The 13700-nt window shown below is 38.6% G+C and overlaps 2 protein-coding genes across 2 annotated transcripts; one reads left to right on the top strand and one right to left on the bottom strand.

Annotated features, from left to right (window-relative positions):
- Positions 1 to 4524: 4524 nt before the first annotated feature.
- On the top strand, positions 4525 to 9323 carry LOC126787790 (uncharacterized). The gene is made up of 7 exons (XM_050513689.1): positions 4525 to 4653; positions 4756 to 4875; positions 5662 to 6156; positions 7498 to 7637; positions 7734 to 7854; positions 8479 to 8619; positions 9022 to 9323. The coding sequence occupies exons 1-7, from the start codon at positions 4576 to 4578 to the stop codon at positions 9094 to 9096; spliced, it is 1170 nt and encodes a 389-aa protein (XP_050369646.1). The 5' UTR covers positions 4525 to 4575; the 3' UTR covers positions 9097 to 9323.
- Positions 9324 to 10063: 740 nt separating this feature from the next.
- Positions 10064 to 11330, bottom strand: LOC126787976 (ubiquitin-conjugating enzyme E2 20-like). Its single transcript, XM_050513901.1, has 6 exons — positions 11128 to 11330; positions 11000 to 11027; positions 10672 to 10899; positions 10511 to 10574; positions 10348 to 10407; positions 10064 to 10236 (listed from the first exon to the last, which is right to left on the bottom strand). The coding sequence occupies exons 1-6, from the start codon at positions 11232 to 11234 to the stop codon at positions 10190 to 10192; spliced, it is 534 nt and encodes a 177-aa protein (XP_050369858.1). The 5' UTR covers positions 11235 to 11330; the 3' UTR covers positions 10064 to 10189.
- Between the last annotated feature and the right edge of the window lie 2370 nt (positions 11331 to 13700).

Here is a 13700-nt window from a genome sequence, read left to right as displayed (position 1 = left end):
CTAGGACCAGGTCATATGAAATTCTCTCATATTCTGAGCGTTGGACCTTACCGGCACATCACAGCATTTATGTGCGATCTCGTCACTTTCACAATATCGGTAGTCATTGAGCATCGAATCTTTGACTTTCTGGAGGTAGATAATGCGTTGCACATTTGCTCATTTTGAGTAGTGCGAGATCTTAATGAGACATAGTGCCACACCACGTCAATTCCTGGCGTTAAAACCGGAATGGGAGCATTCCATATCTCCTCCTAACGACGGGAAGTATGTCTCATCAAAGTGACCGTCTGCTAATATCACAGGATAGAGATCAACGGTTGTAGATTGGAAATAACCAACCAGAATACTTAATCATTTCAAGTAGACCCATTGAGATAACTACAATAGAGGCACATAAACAACTTTAACCAAATAGGCGTTTAATGAAAAGAATGTTGGGATTGTTTCCAGTAACCATCTGGTACGTACTAAACGCTTGGCAAGTTGTGGGTCTAAAACGAATAAGTGTCGCTACATTCAACATCATTACATATCTCCATGCAAAAATCAGCAGGTTAGTATCCATAACCAAGTCCGAGCTCTGCTAGATCGTGCAGTGAATGAACATGAGGAATAATATGTTCAACGACGATCCCAGTAGATATGCAAAACGAAATCATCAAAGTCGTGGAGGTGAACTCTCTCAACAATATCCAATCAAGTACATTTGAGAGGATGGGAAGGGTGGTGAGCCCTTAGTATGATGATCATAGCTAAAAACTTTAGCGAATACATCGTTTCTTGTGGAAAGCAAAGCGACGTGTGACCAACGAGTGACCAACGTGTTGATGCTCTTAACCTATACCATAAAAATACCGAAAAATGTCCGCATTCGGTTGGATAGGGTCCACTAATGTCATCTTAAATACTTCGTAAGAATGAAATGTTCTCGGTTGGAGCCTTAGCAAATTAGGACTTCCTTGAAATCTAGCAAAAGAACAAGCTTTGCAAAATGAGCGATGGGCATCAGAGATTACCATGGAGGCATTAAAAAACACAGGAGGCATCACAAGCTCATGTGAAGGAGGGGATGCCGCCACCGACGGCCTTAATGCCATGGACCCACCGAAATAGGCAGGCTCGGCCTCACCATGTGGAGCATGGGTGAGATGGTCCTCCAATCGCTTCGTGAACATGAAAAATAGATGCTAATGTGAATTTTAAAGAACTCGAATCATCATATCTTGTTCAAAATGACAAAAAAAATGATCATGTCAAAACCGAGAATACAGTAAAACCGAACCCATGATTTCAAAGAATCTTGAGTTACATAAAGCTACTACTGCAGACAAGCAAAGCTATGTCTGCAGGCTAACAAAGCTACTGTCTAAGCTTGAAAAAGCTATTGTCAATGAAATCTGACAGATTTATTCCTCTCCATTCTTAACACAAATATCAAGATGAAAATCCATCATTGGCATGTATGGCCTTTAAAACTTAGCAAGGCACGAAGATATAGAACACAATCTCCGCACGAGATCCGTAAAACAACTACATGCACCGTAGGACAGTGTGGGTGGTTACGCAATTAGCAAGACACTCAATTTCACGGCGGGACATGCACAAAATAAAATTAAGAGAGTCAACAACGCGATGCACTTCTCTAAACAATACGCCGTAGAATATTGTAAGAGGGGGGATTGAAAAAAATGTGCAATCCCATCGAGTGTATCACATGGCAATAGAACTACATTCTTCAACTTAAAAGTTGGAAAAACATGGTATTGTAGCAGTTGAATACCAAACAATTAGGGTGGAAAACCATCCATTTGGTGCAGCTGGTCACCAATAATAATAAAATCGTTTGAGTTATCAAACGACTTGGAGAAAACCAGAAAATTAACCGGAAAACCATGTCAAAATAACTCAAAACCGGGTGAGATTTGGACTAGGAAAACGTGGCAGCAAGGACTACTGAAATATGCCGGAAAAATGACGAGAAACGAGTAAAAAATCGTCCGAAAAACTCACCGGAAACCGGCGGCACTGATTGCCGGAAAACCGGCCGACGGCGGCCGGAACTGGCCGGTATGGAGGCCGGAATATCAAGTCCGACAGGGGACGCCGGTAGGAACCGGGTGGCGGTGCCGGAAACGCCGGAATATGGCCGGAAGGCGGCGAATACGCCGGAAAACGTTCTGAAAATGCCGGAACAGTAACCGGTAAAAACGACGTCAATTTTGACGTTCCGAGGTCCGTTTTCTAAATTTGAAGGTCCAAAATCATAATGTAGTGCTATTAGGGTCACATGTAAACTAAAAGCGGCCAATTTAAAAACCACGTGAGTTGCAAACGTTGACCATGCATGCTAAGCCAAGACAAATAAAATTCTCACGAGTCCATCTTGTAAACAAGAAATACGAGAAATTTTATTGAATATGCCAATATTTAATACAACATAAACAAACTTCCAATTCCAATAGACGACTTAAGCTAAAGTCGAGCAATACTCATGGCAATGCCAACGTCATACTTGAAAAATAGTAAGCAGAAAACATAGTCAAAATAGATTGACTAATCAAAAGTCCGTAGCAATAAAATCTTGCATATCGGATCGGGCGGAGCCTTAGCCTGAGGCTTAAAATGTTTACTTACTTGAGAATGGAAGAATGTTACTTTTCCATCTCCAAAATTCCCTCAAGAAATAGATACATGTGCCAAAAATGGCATGTGGAGTATGCATCAAGGTCAGCTCTGATAATACAATGTCATAGACGTTCATTAAATCACTTGAAGTGTGTCCCATATAATTCGTTATTTTTGGGATCTTTTGTCCGAAAATAGTGCTGCTTCAGAGTACTGAATTTCAACTCAAATAATTGAGTACGTAGACCTTGGAATTATCGTTTATAGACATGAGTTTAAGAAAACTCAAACAATCAAATAACAGTCGTGATGACGACGCATCCATGAGAAACGAGGGTTGTATTGGTTTCGAATAATCGAAACTATTCAAGTATGTAATCGGAATTAGAAGAGTTGTGATGTATATGGTCACAAAATAATCGATGCATATCGGCAATTCTCATGATCGCACCCAAAACAGCGGTGTACTCAGACAACTACACAAAATCGATTTCTTTCCTTTAAATAATAATGTGACTCCTCCAGGACCGTCACACGAAAAACGTTAACCAAGAGGGGAATCATATCCCTCTTTGGTCTCATCGGCGTAATAAAAAGGCCGGAAAAGAAGACATGAAAAAGGCTAATAGCACCCGATAATATATATATATATATATATATGTTCAAAAGCAGCAACTTTAAGAAAAACATACTTGTTGGTCTGCCAAATGGACCGCATATAATTAAATTGCTCTGCAAATCGATCGTCATGCATAAAGTTGCTTGATGAATTCCTTTTTGATCTTCGTCCAATGACATAAAAATCTTGGGAGGATACGATCGAAATCGTAGGTAGATGACCAAAGTATCGTCCATCTCGGCATGAATGTCATCACCATAGTACGACAAGCAATGATTTTACCTATACGAGCACGTGAAATATCGTTAGAAATAAAAACGTGTCAATGAACATTTAAATAATGAAATAGGAAAAAGGAAAAGGAAAAGAAAATATAGTATGAAGCCCAAAGGGCTATTGTGCTCGGCAGGCCATAGGCCCAAAAGGGTAGAGAAGACGGGGTAGTTTCTCTTGAGCGAAGAGTTTGGTTGTGCAGTTCACGTTTTTTGTGTAGATATGCGGGAGGAGCAATTTTGAATACTTTGATGCGGGGACTTACGGGGCAAAACGATGTTTTTACGGAGCGAATGCGAAGGAGACCCTGCGGGCCTGCGTGCAGGGCTGTGTGCGGGGCTGCAGGACTGCATGCAGGGGCTGCGTGCAGGGGCTGCGGGGCGGGCTGCAGGGGCTGCATGCGGGGCTGCAGGGCAGCAGCGAGGGGGGGCTGCAACGGCGGCGAGCAGGAGCGGCGGCCGACGGGAAGATGCCGGAGGTCGGGGACGAAGGCGGCCGGCGGTGGAAAAGAAAAAAATTTTATGGCTCTAAAAGTTCAGGGTTTTAGGGTAAAGTGCGTGATAACGTGTTTGAGGATGAAAAATTGTGTATTATTGAATGATAAGGGGGCCTATATATAGGCATTACAAAACCACAATCTCGTAGGATTCAGAGTCCTAATTTATTACGGAGATGCTAATCTATCTCCTAACAGGAAACCTATTAGGCTAAGACACACACAAGGGTATAATAGTAATTCTCCCGGAACAGTTTGAGGATTCTCATATTTTTTCACAACCCGATAAAATGTGTTTGGGTTATTAATAATATAGATAAGCTAGTTTTTTTTAAAGCCTAGTTGCACCAAAAACAACCTGATTGGACCATTGTATCAAAAATAAACCTGAATTGGACCAAAAGACCCGTAGCCGTTCGGGTACCCCAAGGACCCGGCCCATGAGTCACGCTTTTATTTTTGGGGCAGTACCAGTTCCAGACTTCGAGACATCAGAGTAGAACTTCGCCGCCCGTATAACACGGAACACGGAGAGAGAGAGAGAGAGAGAGAGAGAGAGATGGCGACTGACAACAAATCAAAGTCATCTTCAGCCCCGAAGTCCAAGAAGGGCAAGACCCGTTATCTTCCTCACAACGTCAGTTCACTTTCTCACTCTTATCTCCAACTTTGTTACATGTTTCTGTTCTGTTACCTGAATTGCTCTCTCTCTCTCTCTCGCTCTCTCTCTCTCTCTCAGAGGTCTGTGAAGAAGAAAGGGGCGTATCCGTTACACCCGGGAGTGCAAGGATTCTTCATCACTTGTGATGGTGGCAGAGAGCGCCAAGCCTCTCATGAAGCTCTCAACGTTATCGACTCGGTACTTTCTTGTTAATGTTTCTCTCTTGGGTTCTTCTTGTTTTCGATATCCCCTTATTATTAGGCATTGGTTCCACTCATCTACTTGCCTTAGTTTTCGACTCAAATTTGTGAGGCACACCCTTATGTAAATTGGCTCATGGGAATGAAAGAACAGTAGGTATTCGACCAGCTGATGCAAAAATGCCTTTTTATTTTGATATACTTTGCTTTATATTATTTTTGCTGCAAAAGGGTGGGGATTGGTCCAGCAGAAAATCGGAGTTTAAAATGAGTTGTTTGACACATTTTCTCTGATTTATTATGAAAGCTGTCTCGGCATTGGTTTTGTTGTCTGCAGTAGGCCAATTGGATGCTAAAACGTAGCCATTATGTGCATTTTTGTAAATTTTATGCTTATGCTTAAACTACTTGTGTACCCATGGACTAAGATTCAAAGAAGAGAAATTGTAGCTTAAGCTGATATCGGCTACTGATGGGGTCAAGTTATGATCTGCAAAAGAATGCATCATGGATCATGGAGACCTTGACATTATTGCTTTACAATGATTTGAGCAATTATGGATCCACGGAAACCTTCATCCCCCTTATTGTTCTTTGTCAGATCTTGATAGGATAAATGCGACACTTCTATTTTTCATAATGCATGGAATAAAGAGAACGATTACCATGTCCTTCACAAGAATGTCATAGAATATGAATTATCTCTTTCATATCTTGTTCCTAGTTTTCAATAGGAGTTGTCTGTATGAATCTGATCTGTTGGATTGTTTGGTTTGTCTTTCAGTTTTTTGAAGAGCTTGTACAGGGGAAGGATGCAACGACAAATCTTTCTGAGGCACCCAGTAAACCTATGAATAAAAAAATTAAGTTCACATACTCTGATTCTTCTAGTAGTGATGATGAAGATGATGGTGTTGATGACAAGAAAGAGGAGGGAGAAACGAAGGAACCTGTTGAAGACAAGGAGGTGGTTAATGAAGAAAATAAAGCTGACGCTTGTACAGGTGATGATGGTAGTCAAGATGATAAAAAAAGTGAGACGTCAGAGCTCGAGAAGAAAGAAAGTGCTATCTCTGAAAATATTCCGGAGGAAGATACTAAAGACGACAAAGAGGGTAGTATAAGTAAAGAGACTTCTGCAAAAGAAGTTGAAGAGCCACCAGCAAAAAAGCAATGTCTAGTTACAGATTCATCAATAAGGATACCGAATAAAGTAGAAGAGAAGTCCATTGATAGACTAATTGAAGATGAGCTCCAAGAGCTTAAAGATGAGAACAAGGTGAGCTTCGAATCCCTTGTGATACATCACCAGATTGTTTGTGCTTGTAATTCTCAAAATTTGTTTTTCTTTTATCTGTCGGTGGTGCCAAACTAATTGTTCTGAAAGACTCTTGCTGATGATCATATGTTCGATAAGGGTGTTGAGAGGGTTCACTTTTTTTTTTCTTCTCAGATTATTCCTCTTTTACATGTGATTAATATGGCTGGCTTTTTCATTTTCCCTCTTCTCGTATCTCCCATGCATTAGTCTGCATAAAAAATAGATCCCTAATTGCTCATCTGTCTGGAGTTTTCCATTACTGTTTAGTTGTTCATGCATCTAATTGTTTTCGGCTAGTGTATATGCTGTAAACTGCAGTAGTTCTTGTTTCATTGTATGGTATAACAGCTTTACCTCCATCAGTCTTACTTGTGTTTTGAAATAGTTTTCCCATAACCCGCTAACCAACCAGGTCCAAGATGCATATTGGATATTAGTTTAGAGTTGCTTCAAGTTTGATGGTCAAAATATCTTAGCAGTCTCTGCAACTGTATCAACAACAGAGGCACGGTATTTTTATGTATATTTTTTTATCGTCAAAATGATGCACTGAGATATTTTTCGCATTTACCACATTTTTAGATCTACCTCGGCGCCTAAGGCCCATTTCTACACCATTCTACAACACCACTAAAGAAAAGCTCTCTACCATGCCTTGGTCAAGAAATATGGGACCTCAATTTGCGATTCAGAATTTGAAGGATTTGTAATTTGGTTGCAGAAGATTAATTGCCTTCATATATGAGGATTCTGGCATTCATTATTGCATGTCTTTTGGTTGTGGTTGGATCATCTAGGTTGTTTTATGGACTGTACCATTTTGGATTAAGGAATGTGGAAAGTTCATAATCCCCAAATACCAGTTAGCATCTCAGAAAGCAAAAGGGTGGCGCTTGCCAGTGAACAGAGGCACAAGAATGAGAAAATTTAGATAGAGGCAGCACAGTTATCTCATCTTTGCATTTTACTTCAAAATCTGTCATAAGTTATTTTTTTGGCGTTTTACTTCAAAATCTGTCATGAATCATCTTGATGACAAAGCTTTTTGCAAGTAAACATACTTGTCCCTGTCTTTTATGCACCATCAGCATATTATTTTTTCATGGGTTTTTCTTAGTTACTTGCAGATCTATATATATTTGGTGTCAGTTTTTTCTTTCCACATACGTGATCCTATTTGGGTCATACGACCGTTGCAGTCATTAGATTTATCCAACAGTTTCAACTTATCACAAGTTAAAGTGTTTATGTTATCTTTTTCAAATTTTCTTCTCATGTTGATGCCGGGTTACTTCTCAGAGGCTCTTTCTCAGCCTTGAGCCAGGATGCAACGGTGTTGTCTTTGTTCAAATACGGAAGAGAGATGGAGATCCTGGCCCCAAAGATATTGTACAGCATATGATGACATCTGCTGCTGCAACAAAGAAACACATGTCGAGGTTGATTTATTGCTTGTTAGGTTAACTCACAAATAACACATAAAACTCATCTAATAGATTGGTGCAAGCTAACTTTCATGCTGCTTTCATATGCAGGTTTATCTTAAGGGTATTACCTATCGAAGTATCTTGCTATGCTTCAGAAGAGGAGATTTCCAGAGCAATCAAACCTCTTGTTGAACAATATTTTCCCTTGGAAACTCAGAGTCCTCGCAAGGTAAGACTAAGACTATATTCCATTATTTCTCTTCTCTCTATTTATGATAATATGGTTGTTGAGACAAGATAATTAACACATTAAGACACAAAGTTAAACAGTTAACACATTTTTAATTTATCAGTCACCGCTGGAAACTGTCTCCTTTTATTCGATTTAGCCAGAGTTAGATCATCTTATGATGTTTCCTGCACTGGCAGGGAGAATTTCTCTATGCTAACTCCGATGTCTTTTTTTTAGTGATCTTTTTTTATCACTCTTACATATCGTTAGATTTTCTTCTGTTTTGTTAAAACTGGAATTATATGATAGAAAGATTTACTCCAGTTGATTATGGGGCCTTGTTGACTTTTATAAATACGAGTGTCTAAATTTTTGTGGGAGAGAATAGTGACTGGGTCATTTGGATAAGAGAAACAAGAGAGTGTGAAGGTGCAGGAACTAAATTTTTAGTGTGAAATGGTTTAATTATTCTCCTTCCATTTCTAAAAAAAATTTAAAAATAAGAAGCATTATTTGGATCATGCCATTGTTTGAATTTGTTTGCTACAAGCATAAGTAGAATATTTCTGTTTGGGTTTGATATCTCGAGATGGTTTCTGAATTTATCTGATATTCTAGCAGTTTGCAGTAATATATGGAGCACGGGCAAATACTGGTATTGACAGGATGAAAATCATAGATGCAGTGGCAAAATCTGTGCCTCAACCTCACAAAGTTGACCTCAGCAACCCTGATTTGAATATTGTGGTTGAAATCTGCAAGGTACTTTGATCTTTCTTCAGCAAGTCTTGTCTTATCATTAGGCACATTGTTCTTTACTTTACTTGGTATGAGAATAACATGAAGTGCACGCACCTGGTGTTTTGGGTTTTTACTTTAGAGTAATGTATATGTTTTGATCTTAATATTTGCTTTTGTTGCTATAATTTTGTCATCTGTGTGCAATTTCAAGTTTAAATTCAAAAACTATTCTTTCTAGCTTTTCCTCCTGCAAAGTAATGGGTGCCACATAGCCCGTGAACCTATAATTATCTATATTTACTAAAGAAGCATTACGTTGAAGTTACTTGTGTTTAGAATGTTGTGTTATAATGGGTGTGAAATGGCATTTTCCTACTTGTTGATGTGATGTAGTCTAATTTTGCATTTTCCTCTGATTGGCAGACTATTTGCTTGATTGGTGTTGTTGAAAATTATAAGCAGTTGGCGAAGTACAACCTGAGGCAGCTCACATCATAGATGCCCCATAGGAGTTTGTTCTTTTACTTAAGTTCAATTTGGTTCCTTATATGTAATGCATCACTGTGGTAGTCATATCACATAAATGATCTGCGTTTAATATAAGAGAAACGAGAGATCATAAAGTTTGCTTCATATTGTATAAGTTTGCTTCATTTGAGTTGAACTATGTTTGTTTTCTATTTGTACTTGTCATCTTGTATTCATTAGATAATCCAGTTTTCTGAAGCGTGGATTCTCTTATTACAGTGTTGGGTTGAGAAGTAATAATACAAAAACATGAGATAATTTAAGGGTCGTGATAGCCAGTGCTAAATTGTGTTGCATTGATCTACTAGTAGAAGATCGCATTTAGAACTCGCAAATCCCTTATATGAACTTTTGCATTTCCTGGAACCGATCCTGTAAGTTTGACAATCGTATACGTTTGAGAAGAATGAACATTAAAGACACTTACAAGGGTCATCTCCATCTCGCCAATTGACTTGGAGCTCACAAAGCCCTTCATGAACTTCCAACTTTTTGGAGTTCCCACAACGTTTCATGAACTTCCGAGACATGCAGATCGGTCTCTTAACCAAACCTTAAATTGCAGATCTTGCATAACTTGGAGATTGATAATTACGGATTTAAATCCAACTTTCTGTGCAATTGTTTTGCCATGAAAACTTCTGGTTATTTTGAATTGTTGGCTTGTTTAGTAAAACTTTTCTTATAAACTCTTAATAAAACTCGTAACTTTTCTTATAACTCTGAACAGAATTATAACGAGGAATTCATGGGGGTTTCATAAGAATTATTTGCTTTAATTGAACAGAGTTTCAATCGAATCACTGGACTATGTGCTTCAATTTAACAGAGTTCCAATCAAACCATCAAATTCGGCAGCACCATAGTTTTCGTATTTGTGTGGTTTAATCAAGGAAATCACAAGAGTATCTACCAAAACATGTAGAATGAATCAATCAGAGGTAGAAATCCAACTATGAATTCATGTCTACACCTTTTAATAACAAGGTCCTTGAAATTTCTCATTTGTAAAGAGAAAGGAACAACAATGAGATAAACGTAAAGAAGTTTCCTTGCATCTCAATTAAGCATTTGGAGCCTTGTACAACTTCTCCACCATCTTCCTATAATCTGTAGCAGACAAAGAGAAACACACAGCATTATTCAGACACTGCTTCCCATATAAAAGTACTTACAAACCAAAACAAATGAAGCAAGTAAAACGAGACCCAAAGATTTTACCTTCTTGATTGCTCCACAGTTGTGCTGCTTGGGGGTTCAGAGGTGAGCTTGTGTTTGGTTCTGGTGTTCAAAAAAAACCAAGACCCGGAATGTCATTAGGATGTCAACTAACAATAGCAACATGTAAGAAAACCAGTAAAAGATAAAATGCTCAAGTTTTTACCTCCGAGAAGACTCTGGATCGATAAGAGGATGGTTCTCACATCATAAGCCGAAGACCATTTATCCTGCAATTCGTTTCAAAAAAAGGCACAAATCAAATCGAAAACCACCGCGCAAACAAAACACCACATTAAGAGTGTATAACAAATACAAGTAAAGTACCTGAAGAATGTCCAAGCAAATATGTCCGCGGACATCGACATTGGGGTGAAAGCAGAAGGTCTCAAACTTGACCTTGGGAGGCTTAAAGGGATAGTCATTCGGGAACGACAGCGTTAATTTGTACTGAGTCCCTTCGAAAACCGTATCCTTGCTTCCGTTGATTGTCCCTTTCCAGCAGAATATGTTGTCTTCTTCCGGAAACGCAGAGATCCCCGAATCTCCACCCATCTGTATCACAATTTGTGTCTCTGTCACATTCACTCAAGAACCCTAAAAAATAAAAATAAAAACCCCAAATTATGACTTCAACTTTGAAGTGATTACTCACCATGAGCGCCATTAATTCCGATTGAAGCCTGTTGCAGACGGACACATAAAGTCAAGATATCAGAAACCCTATACGCATAATCAATCAAGAAAGCAGAACCCTAAGAAATTGAGTGTGACTCGACTCACCTCTTGAGAACCGATTGAGAGTCGGCGGCTTTGGCCGGCGGCTGAGATTTCTTGGCCGGAGCGGTGCCGGTGGCCCCTGGGATGTTGTCTTGGTTGACAGAAGCCATGGGGAAACCGAATTGGAGGAAGAGAGGGAGAGATTGAGAGAGAGAAGGGTTTCTCGGCCTTCTTCTTCCAATCAGAGAGAGAGAGAGAGCGATGGGGAAGAGGGGTGAGGGGTTTGGTTCAAAACGCTGCGAGGTGGTGCGAAACGGCGTCGTATATAGTGAGTTTGGTAGGGTTATTCAAAAGTTTTTGAACGTTGCAATGACGGTGAGTCATATACCCGATCGGACTTTGCTTTCTTTATCTTCAACGGCTACTTATTCTCAATTTTGGTTTGTAATTCCCTTTTTTGCTTTATTTCTGAGAGGGGCACTCTTATACCAATTATTCATTTGGTTATATACAACTATACTTAAGGGGTATGCTAGCTAAAACATAAAATTTTACCAAAATGATCCTTAGAGCATCTCCAATAAGGATACCATTTCGATCAGCCCCTTTTCATCTTCGGACCTTCTCCGACACCCAAACTCTTCTCAGCCTCGTCGCCCTCAGCATCTTCAGCGTCTTCCTCACCTCCGTTGGATTCGTCTTCATCTCCGCCCTCATGGTCGGAGTCGTCGTCGTCGCTCTTGTTCACGGTGCTATTAGGATTCCAGAGGATCTCTTCTTGGATGACCAAGACACTTACGCCTCCATCGGATTCTTGTCCATCCCCAACGGCGCAGCTTCCAATGTCGCTATCGCCACCTCTCCGGCCATGGCTGCTACTCCCAGTTGATCATCACAGTCATTGGTATAATTAGGTTGATTCATATATAGCTTCTCAGGGATGTGATAATAAAAAAAATAAAAGACAGTGTTTCTCAGGGATGTCAAATTTGACAGCCCCCCCCCCCCCCCCCCCCCGAATCGTCAAAAGCCACAGATGAATTGACATTTGCCAGGTAAGATTCGACCCTTGGATTGGAGTAAGCAAAACTGTTAATTATGGACGTTGGCCACTCCAGGTGTCAAAAGACACTACCGTTGGAGTTGCTCTTATAAATTAAAATACCTTACGATAGTTCTAATTAATCGGGATAAATAATAATTAAATTATACAATAATAAATAACAAAAAAAATGGTGATTATCTGAAATGTTTCCACATTATTTTCTAACTTCCCTTAACATGTGTTGGGGTTTAGAGTCATGAAGACATGCAGAACATGTGTGAGATTAATTTGTCAAATAAAAATAGAAAAAAAAGAAAAGAAGGATGATAGTGGGCGGTTATATCAATGACAAATATTGGTAGAGGGTAGTTATCCGCAGAGTAAGTGAATAACATCTAAAATTCTGTTTTATTTTGATTTTGCTATTTAGTATTTACCTTTGAGAGGTTCTAGTTGCACCTCCCTTATTGGTATATATACCTCCATCAATTCTTTTTTTCTATAAAACTTCAAGTTTTACCCCTTGTCATCACTATCTACACCTCCTATTTTTCCTTTTATTCTTCTCCATCATTTATACAATTATAAAAAAATAAATTGGAAGACAAATCTTTTGAAAATCAAATTAATAATCAACAATTAATTAGAAATCAAAATTTATAATATTTATTGCAATTGTTCACAAATTATTGAAAAACCAATATTTTGAAACTTTCACATGATTCCAACAATGATTAGATCAAGCTTTTAACTTTTGTATTATGCTTTCATAGATCGATATATTTATCCTACAATATATGTTTTTGATTAAAGACTCCTTACCCAAATTTTCGTCCATCTTGTTTGTCACTCTCTTTGTGCAGATATTTTTATTAAAGGATTTATCATCTATTCATCTTAATTTTTTTATATAAACGGTAATTTAGGATTTTTGAAATTATAAAAAAAATTAAAAGGTCTATTTAGAAATTTAAGAGGTGCAAATAGAACCTCCATTTACCTTTCAATACCCGTTAATGATTTTTTTTTTTTGGATAATACCCGTTAATTATTTTAAGAAATCTCAAATTAACTTATGAAGCAAAACATGTATGACATTGAAAGGTAAAGATAGCCAAAAGGTACGTGAATGATGTATATGTAACTTCACGTACCTTTTGACTAGCTAAACATGTTTGTTTTATAACAATAAAGATAGATAGATGAAACTGAAATTAGGTATACAATCAATAGTCCAAATCAATTATTGAACCAAGTAAAACTTACATTACTCATTTAAGACTATACGTGCACGTTTGTTTCGCGGGATTAACCTGCATTACCTTAATTAAGAACCCAAAAGGATTTTGGGCGGTGTTTGTTCTAACCCGACACTAGCTTAAATGACACTACCTAATACCCAAACATCAATTTGACCTCGTTAACTCGCCTAAGCTTGGGTAGAGAAAAAGTTGTACCTTAGCTTAGAAGATGAGAGCCACCAATCTTAGAACAAACAGAAGTCAGTCTTCTTCCTCTTTATCAATTCACCAGATTTATTTCTTTCTCTTTCAAGGTTCTTAGCACCCAATTTCTTCTTTGCTTCTCCACT

The sequence above is a fragment of the Argentina anserina genome, chromosome 3 (assembly GCF_933775445.1).
Source record: "Argentina anserina chromosome 3, drPotAnse1.1, whole genome shotgun sequence".
NCBI lineage: Eukaryota > Viridiplantae > Streptophyta > Magnoliopsida > Rosales > Rosaceae > Argentina > Argentina anserina.
The sequence above is the reverse complement of the archived record's forward strand: the minus strand, read 5'-3'. Positions and strand labels throughout refer to the sequence as shown.